The sequence below is a fragment of the Convolutriloba macropyga genome, chromosome 8 (assembly GCF_964194025.1).
Source record: "Convolutriloba macropyga chromosome 8, txConMacr16.3, whole genome shotgun sequence".
In the NCBI taxonomy this organism is placed as follows: Eukaryota; Metazoa; Xenacoelomorpha; order Acoela; family Convolutidae; genus Convolutriloba; species Convolutriloba macropyga.
Genome location: NC_134475.1, coordinates 60859932 through 60884684, shown reverse-complemented (window position 1 = coordinate 60884684; position 24753 = coordinate 60859932). Strand labels below are relative to the sequence as shown.

The 24753-nt window shown below is 37.0% G+C and overlaps 1 protein-coding gene across 1 annotated transcript in view; it reads left to right on the top strand.

The window, feature by feature from the left end:
• LOC142344897 (uncharacterized) overlaps nt 1-24753 on the top strand; it is a 217429-nt gene that overhangs the window by 142809 nt on the left and 49867 nt on the right. Inside the window, exons 27-29 of the mRNA XM_075396946.1 lie at nt 17655-17808; nt 18236-18368; nt 19113-19438. Of these exons, the coding sequence (XP_075253061.1) occupies nt 17655-17808; nt 18236-18368; nt 19113-19438 (613 nt within the window). The remainder of the gene's footprint in view (nt 1-17654; nt 17809-18235; nt 18369-19112; nt 19439-24753) is intronic.

The following is a 24753-nucleotide window of genomic DNA, read 5'->3' as shown; positions in this document are numbered from 1 at the left end:
CGCTAAAAGTGAACAAAATCATGCCAAAAGTGAACAAATACCACATGTTCACACAAAACTTTAAACCTCGATAACTCCTCGAAAAATACGAAATTAAATAAAATCTTTTTAATTTTGAATTCTACGCTGGACGAGCTTTTTAATGATACCACTCACATTTCTCTACGATGAATATATCGATCGGCCAAAATTGACTGAACAAAAAAAACCCATTTGAGTATATAGTAGTAGTAAATAATAAGAGCGTTAAGAGCGGGGGGGGGGTATTCATGCGATACTAAACATGGGAATATAGGGAGTGATTATGAGTGGGAATTCCTAGGATCAAAAATATGTGATTTCAGGGGGTTATGGTGAGAGGGTAATCCTTGTGGTAATTAAACATGGGAATATAGGGGATGACATTAATTGGGTCTTTTATGATACTTAAACATGGGAATATAGGGGGTTTTTTAGGAGGGTATTTTTTTACGATACTTAAACATGTGAATATAGAGAGTGATCCAAAGTTGGCATTCCTGGGATCATAAACGTGTGCATATAGGGCCTTATGCTGAGTGGGTAATAATACGATACTTAAACATGGAAATATAGGGGTTTTTAAATGGGTATTTTTTACGATACTTAAACATGGGAATATAGGGGGTTATTTCAAGTGGGTATTTTTACGATGAATAAACATGGGAATAAAGGGGATTATCCTAAGCGGTCATAACAGTATAGGGGTGGAAAGATGGGGGGGGAGTTAAATGGGTCACCGTTGAAAACCTTAACAGTGGGAATAGGATTGGTTGAATTAAAATGCAATTTCTCAATATTTTTGGTTTTCTATGTTTCTATCTCTTCCCTATAGAACAAAAACTGGGTGAATAGGTTTCAAGTGTCATTTCTCAGAGGAGCGCCCAATGGCAACAATTGCAACGGTAGATTTGAAAAGTATTCACGAGTTATACCAGCAAGTGAAGAAAGAATATTCAGGGTATAGTGAAAGGTATCTGTATTTCTTAGCAACTTGTTTTTACTTGGATCCTGATCTTGATTTGGATATTGCACTGAAGTTAAGACCCTATGGTGGGCTCATTGGTATTGACAATTCTACACTTGACATATACTTCAAAGCTTACAAAATTTTAAGGTTGCATGCTATTCTCCATGACGCTTCCGGTTTTGTCTTTGAACACAGCGAAAAAGGACCAGGTTATTCTTACGTATTGCCCTGTCCAGTCACAAATGTTTATCTCGGTCACGTCACAGGCATAGCTTTCTGTCTCTATGTGAAGACATTTAAGAAAAATTTGTTCAGTTTATTGGAATGTTGAAACTGCGACCAGTTGTTCTTGATATTGAAGGCTTTCGTCAAAAGAAATCGGGTTTTATAATCAAAGAGCTTTCTGTGTGTTCTCATAATTACAGTGATACAGTTTCTTTCCTACCCCCAAGTTCATTCAATATACTTTCCTCAAGTGAACAAAAGTCTTACCAGTGGGTTTCAAAATTTCTTCATGGTTTGGCTTGGGAGAGCGGAGATTACCCCTATTGCTATTTGCAACAAATTATTCAAAGCATCAAACTTCGTTTTCCGTTTGCCGAATTTTATGCAAAAGGAACTGAAAAGGCGGACACTTTGAAGAAGTTATTCCAAAGAGACGTTATCAATTTGGAGACGTTGTTATGTCCAAAGGTTGAAAACCTAAAATTATATCGCGACATACCAATTTGTGAATTACATGCGGTAAGTTGTCCCAAACGACAACGAAGTAGACATTGTGCTAGTAAGAAGGCCAAATTGTTTTACCAGTGGCTGACGAATGAGTCGTCGTTTGGAAAAATCAACTCCATCTCTCCTTCAAGTGAATTTGTCTCCAAATTTGACAGTTTACAGTTACATAACGGCTGAAGAACAGCTAACCGTTACATTTGTTAAAGAAGAGAAAGTTGATACCCGTGGTCAAACTGTGCTAAGGAAGCAACAAGTTACCTGTACTGAAACAGAAATAGAGACACTGAAAAAATACCTTTCCCTCTTAGAATATTTCAAATTATACCATGTCTATTCAAGAGAAAGCGCGAAGACTGAAACTAATCCCTTTACCTATGCCCAAGCATGCAGTACCAGTTCAGATATCTCCAACAGATGAACGTCTTCCGGCTGAAATTAAGGAGAGCATCAGAGACAGCAACGTTGAGTCAGTTGTGTTCAGAGATAAAACTGACAATGTGAATGCAAACTATACTATTGCTTACAAAAAACCTGATGAAAACTCACAATTTGTTTATTATGAGTTTTTTATTCTCAAAGAATTATGAATGAGCCTGAGTTTCAATTCATTGTTTAATTTAATAAACTGTTTCAAATGACCCAACCCGAGGACACCATTGACGCTGGAGGAGCTATAACTGACTTAGTTTTTGACGAAAATCACCAAGAAAGGCGATCTTGGCGGTTTTGTAACTCTAGAGTTCCAAGATCTGAGGTGGTTTATTTTACCCAAATTTTCATAATAATTTTTCTTATAGGCGTTTCTTTGGTCAAATTGGTGTTTTTTAAACTCGATTGTGAAGAATCAACATTCTGGTTTTCACTCCTTTCTTGCACAGTCGGATACGCTCTACCTAACCCGAAACTATGAATAAAATAATTTCAACTACCGATAGACTTTTTATGGCTGTTTGTGGCCCATCATGTTGTGGAAAAACTGAATTGATTTTCAAAATGTTACTTCAAAACACCTTCTCACCCAAGTTTGAATCAATATTTTATTTCTACCAGCATGAACAACCTAAATTTCAGTTCATTGAGAGAAAAATAAACATTCAGTTTATGAAGTTTTCCAGTTTTGAGCAAATATCAGAACTAGATGATTGCCTTTTGGTATTTGACGATTCATGTGAAGAAATTTTTAATGATAAAGAATTTTCTAAATTAGCGACAGCTGGACGTCATAAGAAAATCAGTGTGATATACGTGAAACACAACTTATTTCAACAGAGCAAATGGTCCAGAACTATTGATCTTAATACAACACACATTATTTTATTTAAATCGCCTCGTGATGTTCAACAAATTGGTTTAATTGGTCGACAACTCAACAACACACAATTTTTAAGAGAAAGTTATGAGCTAGCAACAAAGCAACCTTTTGGTCATTTATTAATTGATCTGGATCCAAAAACGTCAGATGCGTTACGTTATTCCTCTAATATTGTGCCTCCAGGCCCCTCAATTTTTTACTTACCTCCAGCAAAAGCTGTTATTACAAATTTAACCGATGAAAGAGAAAGAAATATGTATGCTTCAGCAAATGCTACAAGTATCGGATATCAAGTTAAAAAAGTTAATCAAGTCAGCAACTAAAAAGTTTATTTATTTTCTTTGCGAATGCTTCCTGAACGTAGTTAATGGTAACGTGCCCATCAACAAAAACTTGATAGAGACCGCAGAAAGCTCATTTAGAAAAATTTTATCTAAACAGACAAGTTTGAAGACGAAAAAGGAAATTTTTGCGAGAGAAATAGAACTAGTAAAAACGGTTAGCTTTGCTTGTTTTCTGTACCTGAAAAAACCATAATGCATGCAGAAGAATTTGTTCTGATTCCGAAGCGAATGTTCATGTCGAAACAACCATTAAAAAGCGAAATTCTCGACAACCCAGCCTATAGAAACAAAGCAGCTCAGTTAACACTCATGCAAAGAAATATGCCAAGTTCCGAGGACAGCGTGGAAAGAACAGATGGAGTAGTTCAAACCGAGCCAGTGTTAACAGAGCGGGAAAAACAAGTAGACGAGCCCGAAAAAATGGACTCGATTAGTGATGACAGCGAAATTGATCCAGTTGTCACAAAAAAAAACCAGAAAGTGCCCCCGCAAATTTTGAATCAATAATGGGGCTAGTGAAACTGAAAGAAAAATACAAAATCCAACGTGCAGAAATTTTGCTTGATCTTATCTTCCAATCAGAAGCAGTTACAATTGGAGAGGAAAGCAAGTTACTATACATCAATCAAGAACCAACAAGTGTACAAGTCTCCAAGTTTTTGTATGATTTACAGCAGCCTACAAAAAAAAATTGATCAATCGGAATACTCTAAAATTTTAGCTCTTCTGCCGGTTGAGCCTGAACTTGTTGCAAACACTTACGCCAAGCAAATTATACAAGCCTATGAAAGTGAACAAGAATTCTTCCCAACCCAACAAAGTCCACAATCAGGAAGCGGTAACCCAAAACGAGCCACAACAGGAAAAAAGGTCAAAATCAAAAAGACAAACAAAAAAGAGAGTCAACCGAAAAAATGGGATCCTTTCTTCTTCTGAGAGAAAAACCTTGGAGCAGCTTTATTCAAAAGGCCCTGCTTCTTTTGGTAGCCCAAAGCGACTTCATACACAAAGCAAAATGTCAATGGCTAAAGTGAGGTCATATTTAGAAGCAAAACCATCCTTCACAAAATACCGCTCAATTCGTTCAAGGTTTCCAAGACTGAAAGTCATTGTAAAGGACATTAATGAAATTTGGTCTCTCGATTTAGCTCATGTTGATAAACTTGCAAAGTACAATCGAGATGTCAAATACCTTTTGGTAGCAGTTGACTGTCTGTCACGATATCTAAGAGTAGAACCAATGAAAACTAAATATGCAACAGAAGCAGCCCAAGCATTCAAAAAAATGATTAAGTACAAACAACCATTAAAAGTATGGGTTGACGATGGTACAGAGTTTCTTGGAGCTTTCAAAAGCATGTGTGAGAAAAGAAGGATTCATTTATATAGCACCTTCAGTGAAAAAAAGTCTGCTTTTGCAGAAAGAAACATTCGCTCGCTGAAAAATATCATCTACAAATACCTTAAAGAAAAGTGGACATACTCTTATATTGATAAATTGGATCAGTTTGTGAACACAATTAATTCACGTGTTAACCGGGTCACTAAACTTGCCCCAAATAAGGTTACAAAGAAAGATGTACCAAGGCTGGTCTCACTGAGTGCTCAAACAAGTATCCGTCAAAAACCCAAGTTTTATACCGGAGACTTTGTTAGAATTGTCAAAAAGGACAAAGCGTTCAGAAAGGGGTACAAACAATCCTTTACTGACGAGGTATTTGAGATTACAGATATTCCGACGTTGTCACCGCCAACCTACTCTATTATTGACGCAAACAAAGAAAAAATAGAGGGTAAATTCTATCAACCAGAATTACAACTGGTTCGTGAACGCAGCGAATAAAATGGCTCGCAATCAATTTGAAGATGAGTTCACAGAACATGTTATATCATCTGCATCGATGCAAATATTCAAATCAAATACACTGGCGTCATTTCGAAATTTTTTTAATGATGAAATTCAACTTTCTGGTGACTGGAGGGTAGCGTTAAGTGAAATTATCTTTCCAACGAAAATTGAAAACGTTGTGGAGGGGGATTTTATTGCTTTCAGCTTGAAAGAATATGAAGAAGCTACGAAAAGGGCCGCAGATGCCAATGTTATCTCACGACCATACAATGGATCAAAATTGGGCTTTATTCCAGGGACATTTGAAACAGTAAATCAGCTTCTAGCATTAATAAAGCGTACAGCCGGACTGCCTCACTTTTCCTACAGAGAAATAAAAAATTCTGGAAAATACGAAATTTTGTTTGGAAAACGTGAAGGGATTACGTTTCTAAGCAAGGAAATTCCAAGTATCCTTGGTTTTGAGGGAGTTCCTGATGGCAATGGTATCCATATTGGCTATAAAATGAACACGACTGCAGATAAACTAATGAAAAGTGACGACACAAAAGCTTATTATGGAGAGCTACCAGCGGATCTGTTGGCTGGTAAACACTTGATTTTTGTATATGCAAACATTATTGAATATCAGTACGTGGGTGATGCCAAAGCGCCTCTTTTACGAGTCATTGATTCAAAACAGCGTCTAAAAAACGGTAGTGTGTGCGAAGTTGAACCAATACATCGAATAGTTTTTTCGAACTTGGATTACAAAAAGCTACTGACAAACACAATTCAATCCATTTCTATTGAGCTGCGAACAGAAACAGGTGACTTGGTTCCCTTCTCGGGAACAGGAAAAGTTCTCTTGACGTTACAATTCAAAAAGTTTTCAAGTTAAAATGGATTCATACTACGCAAATCAAGCAACAACTTCTTTGCCGCATTTTTCTGGATACTATCGACAAAGAGGTAGTGGCTTTGGAGCTTTGGCTGCGGGTATTGGCCGTGTTGCTCTACCCTTAGCACGTCGATTCATTCTACCGACTGCCAAACGAATTGGAAAGGAACTGTTGAAACAGAGCGTTCCGGAGCTACTAGACGTAGTAAGCAGTAAAAAATCTCCAAAGCAAGCGTTCAAGAACACCATTTCTAATACAGTAAAAAAACAGACCGGCGGATCACGAAAAAGAACACTACGACAACGTAGACTAAGAAGTCGGTCAAAGAGCTCATCCAAAAAGTCAGCAGCAGTAACCAAACGGAAAAACATCATCAGGGGCCTCCACTCGGAGGCCCCTGAAAAGAAGTCGGTCAGATTTTTTCGCCAAAGTTAACGATGATCGCTAATTTGTTGCCAACAGAAGCAACTCACAGTTCTCTGGATTTATTTGAAAAGCCAGCTCTCTTAGTAACGTTTGATGGAAGTTTCTGCCAAAAATTGGGGCCTGTCTACAGTCCAAATGGACCTATGTTAGAGTTTGAAGTCTCTGGTGATCGAAACAATTTTATAGATTTACAAAAAATTTTTCTCGAAATCAAATGTAAAATTGTTCAGTCGTCTGGAGCTGATTTGAAATATGATGCAGGAGCTCCTACTGACAAAGCGAAAACGGATGCTCCATACTTTTGCAACAATGTGTTACATTCATTATTTTCTGATTGTACGGTATCTGCTAATGGACTAAAAATATCAAATGCCAACGGGAACTATGCGCATAAAAGTTTTATCGAGACCGAATTTTCACACAACAAAGACGCAAAAAACACATGTCTAGCATGTCAAGGCTACTCATTCGAAGAGAACCCGGCTACGTTAGCGACAACAGAAATTGACAGGACAAAAGAATTAGTTAAAAAATCAGCCGAATGCGCTTTTTATGGAAAAGTTGCCGTTGACTTCTTCACCTGTGATCGACATCTGCTTAGCGGTGTTACGCTTCGCATTGCTTTCAGACGCTCTATTGATGACTTTGTCATCATGTCCGATGACCCTGCAAAACACTACAAAGTAGAAATTTTGGAAGCCAATTTGTATGTCCGCAAGATGACGCTAAATGATGACGTTATGTCAGCCATTGAAAAAACCTTGTTAAGTAGTCCTGCATCTTATCCCTACTTCGAAACCATAACAAAAACGTTTTTGGCTTCAGCTGGTCTCCATAGTTGGAAGCAAGAGGATATTTTCTCGCGGGAACCAATTCGCAGACTTGCAATTTGTTTAAACACTAACGAAGCTTTCTTAGGCAATAACAGGCTCAACCCGTTTCATTATCGGAAATTTGGCCTCGAACAAATATATATTTATCGCAACGGACTGCCTGTTGCGGATAGTCCAATATCAACAGATGACGATAAACGTCTCTATTTTAACACAATATCCGACTTGGCTTATATTGACAACGGTCATGGAATTAAACTGAGCGAGTATCCCAGCCATTTCCTTATGGTTTTTGACCTTACCAGCACGCAACAGGCTTCCCATGATTTTATTCACCCGGAGCTGACAAACAGTTCAATAACCGTGGAACTGAAGTTCTCAGCGGCTCTTCCAAACAATATTGAAATTTTTATAATTGGCGAAAAAACAAGTACAATTTACGTTGACAGTGCACGACGTGTGTCGAAAAACCATATATTGACAAATTAATGAACGAAGACGAAGTAAATGATTTAATACAGCACTGCAAGCTACTGAAGCACAAATTTCTGGGTGTCTTTGCAGCAAATAATTTCCCTAAAATTTTGCAACCAAATTCATTTATAATAGTCAATGCATCAACGTCTGACAATGCTGGAACACATTGGCTCCTATTATGCGTCAAAAACAAGAATTTGATTTTTGCCGATCCTCTGGGGCAACCAATTGTGTTCTATAAGAATGTATATCGAAGACTGGTTTCTACCCAAGGAGATGTTCAGCTATGTCAAGTTCTAGAAAACCAGCCCATACAAAGTCGAGACTCAAAACTATGTGGACTTTTTTGTATTTATATTGCTCATCTTATTTTCAGTTTTCAGCCCATTGTTAAATGTAGTGATAATGATTTGATACGGTTTGCTCTCCATATGATGATGACCTAACACTACTAATGTTTGAATGAAATTCAATTTTTTCAAAATTTAATTTTTTCTTCATACACAAAACGAATGAACAACAAATCAGTATCAATATTCAAATTTCCATAACCACTCACAAAAATATCCATAATCCGACAAAAAGCACCAGAATGAGGACCAGTTAAAATTGATTCAAATCTACGCAAAGTTTCACTACTGAAATTGTCTGTTTGAGTTTGCTTTCCCGGCAAAATCATGTTGTGTACTGACTTCTGCGTTACCGTTGTTTTCACTGACTTCACAGTATTTCCATTATTTTTGTTTGAGTTTCCAGCAGTTTTCGTTTGTAGCTGTTGTGATAAAGTAACAATTGCTGGTAAACGCTTCCGCACTGTTGCTGCAGGCTCAGGTTTTTCTTCGTTCTTGATGTTGAAATCAACCGCTAACTTCAATTTAAAAAAGACATCGCCTTTTGTCTCCAAATCCACTGCTGATGAAAACAAGTATCGAAAAGTTGTGAAAAGACAAGATACGGGGAAAGCCTTGTTTCGTTTGAAAATGTCATTGTAAGTTGTTGCTGCTTCTGATGTATCTATCAGAACATGAAAATGGTTAGTAGCTGTCGTCGTTGTCAACTGACAAAATTCTGAATCGAAATGGGAACCCACTGCAAAATTTTTCACGCTTGACCAGTTAATTTTTTCATTAGTGACTAAAAATTTAAACTGTTTCTGAAACTGTTTGAAGTAACTAGGTGAACGCTCAAACATTGCCTCAACCATGACTTTTATGTTGCGCTAAATTTCGTTTTCTTAGCAGGAGAAGGTCCGTCAGTCTTCGATTTTGATTCAGCTTCTTGTGAACTGAAAGGAAAAGTTTCCCTAATTTTTGGCGCTTTTTTAATAAGTTTATCAAATTCTTCGGTAGTTAGTGACAGCCGTTGTTGAAATTCGTAATCGTCGTCAACTTTCTTGAATAGTTTCAGAAACACATACGTTCCAGTCTTCTCATAAGTTTTGAGGGTGGCCCTGATTAGACGTTTTTCCGTCTTTGAAATATCATAATAACTATCCCCAAACTCAGAATCTTTTGTGGCAGAAAACGGCATATTTCAACTTAGTCTTTGGTTATACTGATAACAGGTTCTTTTGAAATGCGATATAAAATTTAACAGACCACCTCGAAGAAACACTCACACCAAAGTGGCGCGGCAAGCTTGGATTAAACAAGTGTCAACTCTGTCTTTAATTGCAAACAGGTTTAAATGTGTGAAAATGCAGACTCAAGTACGCCAGCGGCGTACTTGAGTCTGTTAATTCATTTTAACTTGGAAACCTTTCTGTAAAACACATGTCTGTTCAATTATTAACACGTGCGTGGTCCATGGAATTTTATTGCAAAGAGAGTTCAAAGATCAAATTGATAAGAAGACATAAAACACGTGTCAGAAAATGTGGGCAAAAGGAACACTGAACATGTAGAAAACTACTATTCTATAACGCACGTGTTTGTTTATATATTAACACGTGCAGTAAAACATGTTGGGTCCATGAAACTTTATTACAATTAAGGTCAGAGATCAAATTGATAGGAATATATATACACACTAAGAAAAGTGGGCAATAAAAGGAAAACTTAATGTAGAAAAGTTGTGTGCATAAAACAGCTTAAACCTAAACATGGGACATATAAATATATGTCGTTAAACATTGGTCTGGTGCACTGATAACAGCTAGCTTCAATAAATTTGTCTTCCTGTGGGTAATATGCAGGGGATCAAATTCGTTGTTAGTGGATTGAAAACAATTGTGACCTAAGGGAGTGCCTGAACCATAAAATCAAATTAGTTTTAACAACTACGACTATTTTCCTCTGAAGCATTAGTTGCTCTCTATCTTGCAATCTCTTTCTTTATCTGATCTCGATTGCTTGCTTGAACAATTTTTGAAGTTTTAAAATTTCAGAATGTCTTTTTATTTGCTCTCTGATTCTGAAGAGTCCTGGCAAAGAACTTTAGTATATCAGACTATGTACGAAAATTATGTTGTTTTTATTCAACAGTATAAAGACTTTTCTGAGAAAAATTGGATTACATCAGACCGCTTCATTATACCAAAACCAATTATCGATTTTGTTGCCACTTTGCCGGGAAAAAACTTACCTGCCCATGGAAGTATTATAACTTCTGGTGGTCTAGTGCCTCCACAAGAACTGCAATCGTGTGAGCCGCAAGACATTGCAACATTACCCGATGAGACAAAGCAACTTCTCTTCAAGTATGATTGCGATTGTGTGCCACTATTCGAAAACCAACTTGGAGCTCAAGATGCTCGTGACAATTTAGCCAGTCTTTGGGGCATTCAATTATCGCCTACATCACCATCAAGTTCTTCAGGGCAAAGCTTACCGACAACTCCGCTGAGTGACCCTAGCGCTACAACAACGCCTCAGAGCTCAAGCCCGTCATTTTTCGCAGCACTCAGTAGAGATCAAGTTCCTTGGATATTTGGAATTGGAACGACAAGCCAAGAAACACCCGATACTACAATGCTTTCAGAGGCAAACTTTGAATCACCAAAAACACCAGTTCCAGAGAGCGATGGAGAAGATAAGACTATCACTCCAAACAATTTGGAGACGCCAAAAGTATGCAGAGCACCTAAAAAAAGAAAGTCGGATTTTAATCTCTCGGTGCTTTTTGAAGACTAAACTTTTTATCAGCATCACTTTCTCTGCTTAATTTTAGAGCTTCCCATAATTTATTTCTTTTGTGTAATTATATGTAAGCGTTTATTTGGTGTTTATACATGAAAAATTTGCAAAGATTTCAGTTTTTCTCAAATTGAACATGTTTGAACTTGTTCTCTGTCTTTTGAATTATCCCATAAGCAGGAACCTAGAATTTTAGCCAATGGAAATCACGTTTAAAAATCAAGTATCAACTTTTGTTTAATTATACTCCTTCATAGAGTGCTTTGAAATGGATTTTACAAAGTTATTCAACTTAAAACAGTAAGAATTAGTTGCTTCAGCATATTACATAAACCACGAAAAACAAAATCTTTACTAGTTTTTTTCAGGTTACTCAATTCATTGCAAAGAGTTCTTCGGCTGCTGTGTTGAATAGCAACTAAAACTATCAACTTGTCCCTAATAAGCACTATTGTAAAAATAAATTTTAAAAAATCACAAAAAAAATCAAAATTTCTTGGAATGAAAAACCAACAAATTGTCATAAGATTTTTCAAAATGTGTGTAGATGGATGGTTAGGTGTCATGTTGTAAAACGTAACAATACTACTCGCTCATTTTGTAAAAAAAAACTGACAGAAAGGCAGTAAAAGAAACTTAAAAGTGCCGAAAAAATGTAAAAATTAGGTGAAAACTTTGAAATTGTACTATTTATACATCAAATGACAAGTAAAACTATCGAAAACACGGTAAAAGAAGGATGTGGTATCATCAACTAATTGCCAACGGGCTGTTCCGATGCTAAAAAAGAAGATGTTTGAGAAAAAATTTTTGAGAAAAACATTAATAAAAAATGCAATTTTTTGCTGTTTTTTAACATATTAACAGTGACCTTTGACCCCAAAAAAGTGGGCTCCAAAAAATAGTTGGGATGAAAAGGAGTGTTTCATTGGCATCCGCAGACAATGAGCTACAAAAACTCTCATCACACTCGTCAAATTTAGACAAATAATTAATGAGTTAATTAGCCCTTAATTAAGAGCTAATTAGCGCTTAATTAGCCAAATTACTAATTAACTAAAAAAAAATTGAAGATTTTTTTGCAGATTTGTAATGCCCTCGTTATGCTTGACAAATTTGCTCATAAGCATCGAGGTCGAAAAACTGCTCCTTCACCGATTTCCAAAACATCTGGCCATTCATGTCCCATTAACATCTGGCATTAATTAGAACACCAACTACCTGATAAAAAAGAGTTAGAACCCCGTTTTTTGCAGTTTCGCAATCCCCAGCGGCATCATGTGAAGTTCTATTCTGAGACCTGTCATCGAAAAATGCTTTTAAAGAAGAAACATGTGTAACTGTCATGTAATTGTCATGTTTTGACAATTTACGACTTGATTGACAGAAAAAACTAACTTTTTTTCTGATGATGATGGAGCAGTTTTTTCAACGGGGTCCTACGTTTCATGATGCCTCAAGCATTTTTGATTCCCACAACTTTTGCGTAGCGTTGCTATAACATCCACTTTCAGACAGTAGTCAAACAACGCCCTCATGTGGGGTTTTATTCAAAAAGAACATGTTTAATTGCAAACCAATTACATTTTTTTGCATTAAAAAGTCATCGCATTCTGTCTGTCGGTTGCTCACTCACCTATTCTCACTGTATCTAGAGAAATAATTTGAAAAAATTTAGCTTTAAAATATAAAATTTTACAAAAATTCGAAATAAAATAAGCCCGCCAAAACCGACCAATCAGGTTGCAGCATTTTAAAATTTCAAAAATGGCGCGCAAAACAATCCATGGTCTACGCTTCGGAAAAACCGAGAAACCATTTTCTGTTCTTTCGTTTCTCAAGTTGAATTGTTATTACTCAAGCTAAAGCTTTCGTTGCTACTCAAGTTAAAAATGGTCTACCCTTGCCGTTATTGCGATTCTTTACTCAGTACAGCTAGCAATCGGACTAGACATGAACATCATTTCCACCCGGATGAACTTGGTTTACCCACATACCAGTGTTCATTATGCGAATTTACTTCGCGAAAAATCTCGAATCTCGAGCAGCACATGAGGACCGAACACTCGCGATTCACCAACTGTTGCCGCAGTTGCCATCTTGGGTTTAATGACTCTCACTTGTATGCTCAGCATATGAACTCTGTGCACTCTCTACCCGTATTTGGCGACGAGTTCGAACCAAGAGATACGCCAACGGAAAGTGCGTTCAACGGCCTCTTGCGAACGTTTGAAACAACTGACGCAGATGAAGCAAGTGATCTTGAAAACTTCATGCGTGCTCAAAAACCCAAAATCGATAGCCTCATAAATGAGCAGTTATGCCATGGGCCACAGAAGGTTCAGTTGTGTGCAAAACTACAGCTGATAAAGCACCATAATGACCAGCCTGATAATGCAGAAGATGAGCGCATCGAAATATACGCTAACTCACTTATGACTCCAGTCTACGCAAACGGTCTCACGATTCCAGCCTACTGGGGAATGGTCGAAAAAATGATGAGCGTATTAACGACATTTGCTTCGATGGGTAGTGGATGGGTGCTGGAAAAAGTGGTGAAAGTGGATGTGAAATTCGCACGTTTCAGACCAATTCGTGGCTCGTCCTATATCGCACTGCCAACTAAAATTGCCAATTGTCGCGGTCTGCTCAACATTAGAAATTATGAAGACCAGCAGTGCTTCAGATATTGCTATGTAGCAGCATATCATCTACATCATGGAGTAAGTCTGGACAGAGTTGATCAGAACTACCAAACTGCCAAAACATCCCCGACCACTTACAATCAACCGGGAATTCATCAACCATTAGGTGAATTCGATATGCCTATGGGCTTTGAAGATATTCCCGAATTCGAAAAACTGAATGATGTTCAAGTTAATGTGTTTGGCTACGAAAACGGGCAATTTTTTCCTCTTAAAATTTCATCATACGAATCTGAATTTGTAATGGATCTACTTTTGTTGTATGATCACGATCATCACCACTATGTACTGATTACTCACCTTGTAAAAGTCGTTTGCTACGTACGACGTATTGACTTTCGTTATTGTTATCGGATCTGTCGAAATTGCTTTTGGATATGTCGAGACGGCCTCGAAAGTTACAATGTGCACATGACTAACTGTGGCAACAACGCTCCCGCAGTTATTCACATGCCTTCAAGCGATCAAAATTCATACAAATTTACAAACCTCTCTGCAACTTGGTTCGTACCTTTGGTAATATATTTCGACTTTGAGTCATTTCTTAGACCCGTGTCAGGATGCAAAGGACCTAGTAGCAGAGCATTTACACAAGTAAAGGAGATTCATGAACCGTGTGGGTTTGCGATAACAGTAATTGATCACCACTCCAGCAAACCAATTTTTTACGAAATTGACAGTTCTGAGGACTGTATGGCTAATTTTGTGAAAGTGCTACACAAGCTTGCAAGAGATATCCACAAGCAAAAGAGAAAATATCCGTTTTTCAAAGGCGACAGGCGAAGTTTGGACAAATCTCAAGCTACACAATGCTGGATTTGTGAGAAACCGTTTTCGGAAGTCGAAGACCCCGAAAACTCGATTGACTTAGACCATTGTCACTATAGTGGCAAATTTCTCGGCTGGGCGCATGAAAAGTGCAACCGAGCAAGGAGAAACATCAATTTCATTCCTGTCGTAGGTCATAACATACAAAATTATGACCTACACCACATTTGCCTAGCTCTGAACAACTGTGAACCAACAACGACCGTCAGCGTCATACCAGCCACGGACGAAAAATACATATCTATGACCTTTGGTGTGCTCATTGACACATTTGTTAACGAAAAAGGGACAACGGTGAAGGTGTATGAATATCTACGGTTCATCGACTCCTTCAAAATGATGAATAGCTCACTTGAAAAACTCGTGGAAATACTCCCGGCGAATCAATTTGAAATAATGAAGTCAATGTTTCCGACGGTCTCGGGTGAAAATATTCAGCTGCTAAAACAGAAAGGCTACTATCCCTATTCGTATATGAGTAGTCGTGCCAAGTTCTCTGACACACAACTACCACCACTAGAAAAGTGGGGAAACACCTTAGACGGTGGCAATGTGAATATTACAGAAAGTAATTTAGCTCATGCAAGCAGGATGTGGGAAATTCTTGGCTGTGGAACACTTCAAGATTACCACGACGCTTACTTAAAATTAGACTGCGCACTATTGGCCTGTGTCTGTGAATTTCACAGAGAATTGAGTTTTACTACCTATAAGTTGGACTGCATGCACTTTTTTACTTTACCCAATATGGCCAAAGAGGCTTCATTGAGGATCTGCAAAGCAAATGTCGAATTATTGACAGAGCGAGAACATCTAGATATGATCGAGCCTGCAATCCGCGGTGGCGTCACCTCTGTCTACGAAAACCGACGCTTCATTGCTAATAACCAATACATTCCAAACTACAATAGCACAGAAGATCATCAATTCGGTTTCTGTGTTGATGCAAACAATTTATACGGAGGAGTGATGCAACTTGAAAAACTCCCCCTCTCAGAGTTCGCATTCAACACAGAAGTTACAATTCAAGAGGTCCTAGACACACCCGACAACGCCAGCGTGGGATATTTTGTGGAGGTCGATCTTTCATACCCACCAAGATTGCATGACGATCACCGGGATTTCCCCCTGGCCCCTACAAAGGACATTGTTGAAGAGGAGTGGTTGGGAGAATACCAACTTAATTTGAAAGAGCAACACAACCTGCCCACATCAAAAGTGAAGAAATTATTACAAACGTTTTTTGATAAGGAGAGATATGTGGTTCACTACAAATTGCTCAAACTGTATATTGAACTTGGACTTGTAATCAAAAAAGTGCATAGAGTACTGCAGTTCCGCCAAGAAAGCTGGCTATCTCCATATATCACGTTAAACAGTGAAAAACGACAAGTCGCAGCTAATAAGTTTGAGGAGAATTTTTACAAGTTAATGAACAACGCTGTATACGGCAAGAACTGCGAATCTAAGCGACGCCGCAGTAAAATTACAATCACGCGTAACGCTGAACAAGTGCTGAACGTAGTGTCTAAGTTCGAGTTTGACCGCTACATGATATTCGGTGAAAACATGGCTGCTTTGACGACACGCCCAAAATCTATCTTTTGGAACACTCCAACTATTGTGGGAGCCACCATCTTAGATTTGGCGAAATATCACATGTATTATTTCCACTATCGGGTCATGCGTGCAAACTTCAACTGTCGCCTATTATACAGTGATACGGACAGCCTCTTATATTCTGTTCAAAGTCCGGACTTCTACAAGCAATTATCAAAAAAGCCGCAGTCAGTTCTGAGCCATTTCGATTTTTCAAACTACCCGTCTGATCATTTCTTGTTTAATGCCAGTAACAAGAAAGTAGTCCTTAAATTTAAGGATGAATTCGCCGGCGACTACATTACCGAATTCATCTGCCTAAAGCCAAAGCTTTACTCCATTCTGTCAACAAGTAAGTTTATTATCTTTGAAATCAATAGTATTAGTTTTACTATAAATATATATAGTTGGTTAGTAAACATCTGGAATGTGTTAGTATGTATTGTTATTATATAGGGGGTTAGTAGTCAAAATAGCGCCTATTTTTTCTCATTTTCTTTCCATCTTTTCAGGTTGTAGAAAACTCTCAGCAAAGGGAGTGACAAAGGCTGCGCAACAACATCTACGACATGCAGACTTTGTGAATACCCTGCTGTCAGGTAACAGTGTACGTGCAGAGAACACCCGGATTGTTTCTGACCACCACTCGTTGCGCACAGTAACTACAAACAAAATCTGCTTGTCAGCGTTTGATAATAAACGCTACATACTACCCGATGGCATAAAAACCCTCCCATTTGGCCACTATGAACTGGGCGATTATGCTATAGATGAAATAAATTGGAGCGACGACGATGTGGAGTGGGATTATGAAAATTCTGGCAATTTTAGTGACTTATAGCTAAGTTCGAGTCCTGAGTGGGATAACAGTTTCGTTGTGCCACAATCGTCTCCAGAAACCAACACCCAAAGCTCCAACACATGGCAGCCACCCGACCCTGGTTTTCTAGCTGCTGAATTGATAAACGATTCGGATATTGGGAGCAGTGATTTAGTTGATTTTGATGCAAGTTCGGATGAAAATTCCAGTCCCGATAACCCGTTTATTAATTTTGAAGCAGAGGAAGCCAGTGAAAGTGAACCAGAAGAACCAGTGTTTAAAACTGCAAGGCGTTATTAGACAGTGTAATTAAATTTAATAGTGCAGAAAAGCGCACGCAAAACTGTACAAGTCTTGATTTTGCATGGAGTTAAGTATTTGGTTTTAATTTAAATTGATTGAGTGTTTTGAAAGCGCTAAGACTACTGAGAAAGCGGCGAGAAAGAAAGATTGGAATAAAGCGGAAAGGAAAGGTTTTACATGTACAAACCATTCAATCCCTCCTAACCTAATTCCCACTCATGATCACTCCCTATATTCCCATGTTTAGTATCGCATGAATACCCCCCCCCCCGCTCTTAACGCTCTTATTATTTACTACTTATAGTTCCTCCCCCACAAGTGGGTCGGAACAATGAATGCCAAAATCAGCTGTTTTTTGTTTCCCTCGAACATACAATGGTATGGTGGATCATACCGATTGACTTTTGTTTTGATTGTTGTTAGGTGACGGTTTGACTGACCGTATGTTACACGTGGCTAGTCCAGAGCAGCGTCAGGCTTTCCAGCACCTGTTTGCCAACAAGGCAAGAGACAAGTTGGATGATGACCATCTTTACTTCTCTCTCTTCATGCGACCACCTGAGTCTAACTTCACAAGGTCCTGGTCCAATTTTCGAAATGCATCAGCCGTGTTTTATATCGAAGTAAAATTATTGGGGTCACCGTAAATGAAGCCAAAAAATTGTTATAGCATCTTTCTTTTGACTAATTTTCTTCATAAATTCTTAAGAAAGACTAATCAATGGTACCTCAACCGAATTTTTTTATTGTTTTAACGAATTGTTTCGGAGGTTGTTCAAAGAATTGAATTTGTAGGATTATCATGCAAATTTTTCAACAGATTTTTTAATTACCAATTTGTAATAAAAGTTATTTACAGAATGTTTTTTTTATTGGGGAGGACTATCACCGGTAAATGGTAAGTTTTCAAAACGCAATGGTGGACAGTCATTTCCATCAAGATCAACTCTTCTATCGTACTTAAGTTTTCGACAATGTGCAATGAAGTCCATGTACGTGTATAGGTGCCAGCGTCTGGTATGTTGTCTGTGTCTGTTGCTGCTGGAGTTCACTGGCTCTGCCATGTACTATGAGAGACAGGTGGTGATTGATGCTCCTCGATACACCATCGGGCCAATCTCATTCAAGAGCCAAGAGGTAATCCATGTACAGATACAGACATATGGTTGCTTCAAAAAATACCTGATGGTTCCCAAAAACACTTGACGGATCCCAAAAATAATTGACGGATCCCAAAAACACTTGACGGATCGCAAAAATACTTGACGGATCCCAAAAATAGTTAACGGATCCCAAAGATGCCTGACAAAACCACTCGTGAACAAAAAATAGTTTTCAATATTAACTCTGGAAAAAAAACAATGTCATGTTTTTGCATTCTTGCTATGTAATTATTTGACGTCATAATTTTCTCTCGAACGAATTTCTAGGCCATTAATCTGGTCGTGTGTGTCTTTTTATGCAAAATTTTTGCTTGACAGTTTTTATTCTAGAATATTCTTCTGCTCTCTGGATGGATTTGACTTGTCCATTGGCTACTCGTTTGATGGCGTTTTATCGGCGTGATCAATATTGCTCTCATTCAAATTTTTTTCTCATTTTTTGATTTCATTTTTTGCAATTGCAATCTTATTATTGTTCTAAAACAAGCGCACTGACTTTTAACAGATGAAACCGACTTTCAAATCCCATGTAGCTATAATCCCATTGCTATTATCATGCGTCCAATAGTGGCTTCACTCTAGAATTGCAGGTAATTTAGATTGCTCGCAGGTAGTTTCTATGTAACTTGCATTTACTTGCAACAATTTACTTACCAATTCTGTGTGAATTTACCTGTATTTTATCAATTTACCAGAAAAATTGTTTGATTTGTTTCAGTTCATCGTGAGTCTGCTCAGTTCGGTTTTGGTTGTTCCTCTATCACTTCTCTTGGTTCAAATGTTCCGCAACATTGGACCTCGGCCAGTTTCGAAGGAAGACCGTCTAAAGAGAGAAGAGATCCTACATATTGAAGAGGAGGAGAATAACGGAGATTATGAAGAGTTCGACTTCGAATCTGACAATGAGCTTTTGATTCCAGAGTCGAACAAAGCTGCACCGGAGACGAAAGGACAAAATGTCGAGGATGTCATTGTCGATGGCTCCGAAGATCCACGCAAGATGTCAATCGCAACGGTTGCATCTGGCGACACTAACATTGCAAGGTTTGGGTTATATTTGTGATGCAAATTTGTAACAAACTTCGTCATTAGATTGGCAAGAATAGATTTCTTCGTCACCAATAGTGACAAAAATCAATGCACGCGATTGACCTAACGAGTGATATTAGGCAACATAGAGCAGATATAAGTCCTTAAAAAATACTTAATACAGTTTCTTGATTAAAAAAGGAGCTAGCTAACAAAACGAGAATTTAGACGAAATAGATTGAAATGACTTCTAGCTCTAGCAAATTTTAAGTGAAAAGGTTTTGGAGAATGATAAATGTAAATAAAATGAGTTTTGGGGGTATTGAGAGGGAGGAGAGGGGAAATTAAGGCCAGTGAAAAATAACTTTTTGTAGTGGGAAAATTTTGTTTGGAAGCTCACTCGATATTAAATGTTTCAATGCTTAATTTACTTTTTGCTGAGCTTCCAAAAAGTTTGCAGATATCATCATAGTTAACAAAAGAATTAAGTTTCCAGTTTTGATGCGGAAACAGTTTGTTCAGAAGAAGGATAAAATAAGCGGCAACAATCTTTGGTGTTCGGGATTGGCTAATGTGTAAGTCATTTTTGTGAGATAATGAAAAATTCAGCTTTATATTGTCCAAACTGAGTTCGAAAACTTCGACTGTTTGTGCTCTGCTTTATAGAAAATTGGAAGCCTCAAATGGGTTTCGTTTTGGTAAATATTAAGTTGTAGTGAACGCACAAAAAAGAATTAAAAAAGCCGCCTGAATGTTGAGTAAAAGAACAGCACAATTGCTGTCCTATAAAGGTAATGCAGAAGTCAATTACAACACACAGTCGAGTATGAAAAATTAGATGTGAGCGAAAACTTATATCACACCAAAGAGGACGAAGTGTTTTGCAACCTAATATTTTTTGTTTCGGAAAGCCTCTCTCGAATCGGGTATCAAGCTAAGAAAGAAAGAAAGATTTTATCAACAATATGTGAGGCAGATGACGAGATCAATTGAGTCTTCTATTTGAATCTGCCCTGAAAATAATTTTAATGTTACTCAACAACAATAATCAGTACTTTATCACAATCGTGTTTAAATGTTTGTATCATCAGTGAAAACCATTAAACATTTTTACAGGCATAGTGCAGGTGATTAATATATAATGAACAGTAACGAGCCTAAAATTGACTCTTGAGTTGTTGCTTCGTTATGGTTGTTCAGGATGGAAAAAGCAACATTGTTTCTATTTTTGATATACTTGCTCTAAATAAGATTTTAGGAATCTTAAACAATGACTTCAAAGACCATATCGGTCAAACTTTCATAAAAATATCATGATTAATAGTCACCATCAGCCTCTCAACGGCTATAATTTAGGCGCTCTCCTTTTTTTTTATTACAATCCAAAGTATTTGGATTGTATCGGTGTGCTGTTTTTTGAAGATATGTTCACCTTTTTTCGGCTTTTTCACGTCAGTGAGAAGTCAACTCAGAGTGGTGATTCTAATCACGCTGAAGTAGTAAATGTAGCAAAAATTAGAGTAAGTTTGGGCCGTGATGTTTTTCAAACTACCTTTAAAGTGGAGTCAACCATTTGTGATTGAACAAATTTTTAGCTTTTGAGAGGGGAATTTTTTTTATCATGTGGCTCTTTTTGGCTTCTATTTTCATTGTTCTTTTTCCTTGAGTGCTTTTAGTATGATAGATATGTGTTTTAATTGCGCCAATTTGCAATTGGTAGAATTCATCACGGGACAGCGAGGTCTGATTGGTTGAAAATGAGGCGCAAACGAACCTAATTAACGGTTCGAGTTAATAGCTTAATGGTTTTTATGACTTTGACACTACTTTTTCTCAAAAATTTTTAGTTAATTTTTTGTTGTATTTTTGTAATTTTTGTTGTCTTATCGTTTAAGCTCATTAACAACAGGCCTCATAGGTTGCCATTAAGTGCTGTTTTAGTAAATTTAAGCGTTTCTGTTCAATTGATATTGACGGCAATTGTTTTCAAGACATTGACGGTAATTGTTTACGACATTGACGGTAATTGTTTTCAAGAAATATTAAAGAATTTTCGAGTTTTTCAAGTATTCATTGTACTTTCTGCTGTCTTATTCGATAACCCATTCATGACAGGTTTCATCGGTTGCAAAATCGGTTTTTGATTTTGACCTTGTCTTTTTAAAAAATAAAAGTTGATTTTTTTGGTTTTGCTTGGTTTTTTTGTTCTTGTGGTCTAATTGCTTTATCTCAATGGTGTCAAAACTAAATGTTCTCAATGGGCTTCTAATGCAGCGTAATTAATTGTCAGGTCAAAGCTGAATCACTTCTTTGGAGTGTAATTCAGGACTTGTCATGCTATGTTTTCTAATTCGCTTTACGTTTTGTTCACGTTTCCCGTTTTACATAAGACATGATTGTCACGACATGATTGTCACTTCACTCATTGTTTCAACTTAATGGATTTTATTTTCTTCTACTCATTGAATAACGCAATTTTGTTAGTACCGTCAATGTCAAAAAAGCAAAATCAAAGGAAACGGGATTAACGATTAAAGCTCGATCATTAATTCATAACGCGTTAGGTTATCAAAATTCATTAGAGCGATTACTAGCTGAAATTAAGCTTTTTAGTTTGCAGTGTAGAGGTTGAATTAAGTATAGTTTTAGGATCAACTGAAACCGTAAACCGGATTAAAACACTTTTTGAAATTTTATGATTCTGTCAATTTCTATCTCTTCTTTTTTCTGTTTCAATCCCGATGGGTGTCAAGTGCGTCAATGGCCGCTTTATTCGGGAAATCTGCCGGCTACATTTAATAGTACCGATTTTTTCTTGAATTCCAGTAAAAAAAATTTCAAACAGAGGAGGATTGTCCTGTCTTGATACTTTCCGTCAGCTTAACTAAAACATCAATTACACTATGCTTGCTTGGAAAACAATCTAATTTAAATAAAGCAGTTGACAAGATTCTAAGTAACAGCATAATCATTAATAAAAAGCTTAAATACATTTTATTCCAAATATAAAGTATATATAGATTGGCCTGTAGTTGTTTTCTTCCAGTTTGAAACCATATTTAATGGAAATTTTTTGTTTCAATGGAATCCGTTGTTGAAGAAGGAAGGCTGTTAGTTTGACTCATCTATTATTGCCTTTTTTCTTTGTTTAATGGCTCTCGAAGTGTAGCAATTATATTAGTCCTTTCGGTCTTTTTTTTATGCGATTTTTCGCTTGACCGATTTTTCGTCTGACGCTTTTGACTTTTGGTCCTCGAAAACGGGATAAACAGGTAGCGCCCAGCGGGCATTAAGTGCTCTTAGAGCCTTTCAGCTCTGTTTCAGCTGAAACTGTTTTGGAGACTTATACTTATGTTGTGAAGGGCGGTTCTTAGAGATTGACGACACCCCCACTGTTGACCCCCCCCCTATTGCCCCACCACCGCCCTGTTGCCCCCCACCCCACTGTTGCCCACCATCCTCCCCATCAGAACCTCGGTGTACAACCCCCCACCCCCGCCTCCTGTAGCTATTTACGAACAACCGATCGCTAAAAAACACGCAATTGTATGCTAATTTTCACAAATTTTTTTTTTGAAAAGTTTTTTTTTGAAAATTTTTGTCATTTTCTGTGTTTTTTTGATCCCTAGGTGTCAAGAAACCTCATCTAGGGTTTTATATTGGGTTACTGCATAGTTTCTAGTGGTAGTGGAATGGTTTCAACTTTTTAACATCACGAATCTTAGCCTTTTTTTGACAAAACCTGCAAATTTTTCCAATTTTTTTTACCTTTATTTTTTATTACCCACTTCTTTCCGGGGGCAGAAAACGTCCTTAATGGTTTGTTAATAAGATACTGAAATAATTTTATTTGCCATGGAATGGCTTTCAATTTTTTAATATGGCTAATTTTATCAATTTTTTTTTTTTTGATAAAACTTGCATTTTTTTTCAAGTTTTTGTTGGTATATAGGTTTCTCCAGCCTCAAGACTCGAGAAACCTGCTCTAGGGTTCAAAAGTAGGTAATGTATAATATCTAAATGTAATGAATTGTTTTTCAGATTTCAAGACCGCGATTTTAAGCATTTTTTTCACAAAACTTGCAATTTTTAAATTTTTTTCAACATTTGTTGTCAGTTCATTATCGCTATTGTCAGTTTATTTGTCATTATTGTCATTTATTCAGGTTTTTCATCCTAACTGCAAATCTCCGTTAGGGTTTGATAATGAGTTACTGAAAAATGTTTGATGGCCATGGATTAGTTACCACTTTTATCACAAATTTGAGCAGTTTTTTTGCAATTTCTAATTTTCTTCAAATTTTTTGAAATTTTTTTTGCCATTTTCTTCGTCGTTTCTCCAACCTCAACGGCCACATAACCTCCTCTAGAGTTTGAGCTGAGGTTATTGCATACCTTCTAGATGTAAAGGAAGGTTTTTCAAGATTTTAAGATCAATAAATTTTAAAAATTATTTGAAATTTTTTCAATTCTTTTAAATCTTTTTGACTTTATCATTTTTCCGGCACCAGGGTCCTAGAGCTTCTACAAGGCTTCATGAAAAGCTGTCGCATAGTTTCTAGATTCATGGAATTGTTATCAATATTTTAATGAATCCAGCTTTAGCACTTTTTTGATAAAATTTAATTTTTTTAAAAAAATGTTCGAAAAACTGTTATCATGTTCCAGGTTTATGGATGTTTTTGAGACAGTAAAAGTAATTAAAGCTTGAAATAGTGATACTGGATAGTCAATGAATGTTTTTGAAGATTTTAATGTCTTGAATTTTAGCAAGATTTTGTAAAAATTTGCAATTGTTTTTAAAATTTTTGAGTGTTTTTGTCCTTTTCTGAGTTTAACTGTCATTACTGGCCAACGAAGTTTTTCAAATCTTGCAGATGTGTAAGTTGAAATAACTCAGGAGAGAAAAATAGTTTTGAACATTTTCACTGCGAAATCTGGAAGCTTTTCTTTTAAATTTTGCATTATTTTGCAAGTTTTTTAAATATCAGTTTTCTATTTGATTTGTTTACTAACAGAGCTAGAAAACTAAAAGTTGAAGAGTCGAAACAAGCTAGCGCTAGCTTCAATAAACCGTGGCTAGCTACTGACGAGAGCAATTCGCCCGACGTTAGTCGGTTATGTTTTCAATAGTTGTCTATCTTTTTTGTGTGTAATATTTTCATTTTATTGATAGATTTGAAAAATACGAAATGCTTGGTGAAGACAGTGCTGGGGGGCGAGCTTAGTGATTTAACAACGATTGCTTAAGGGGGCGTCTAGTTAAGGAATTAAATTAGTTTTGATTTATTTCTACTTTTCTGCGACAGAAGTTTCTTTTGTACCTCGGC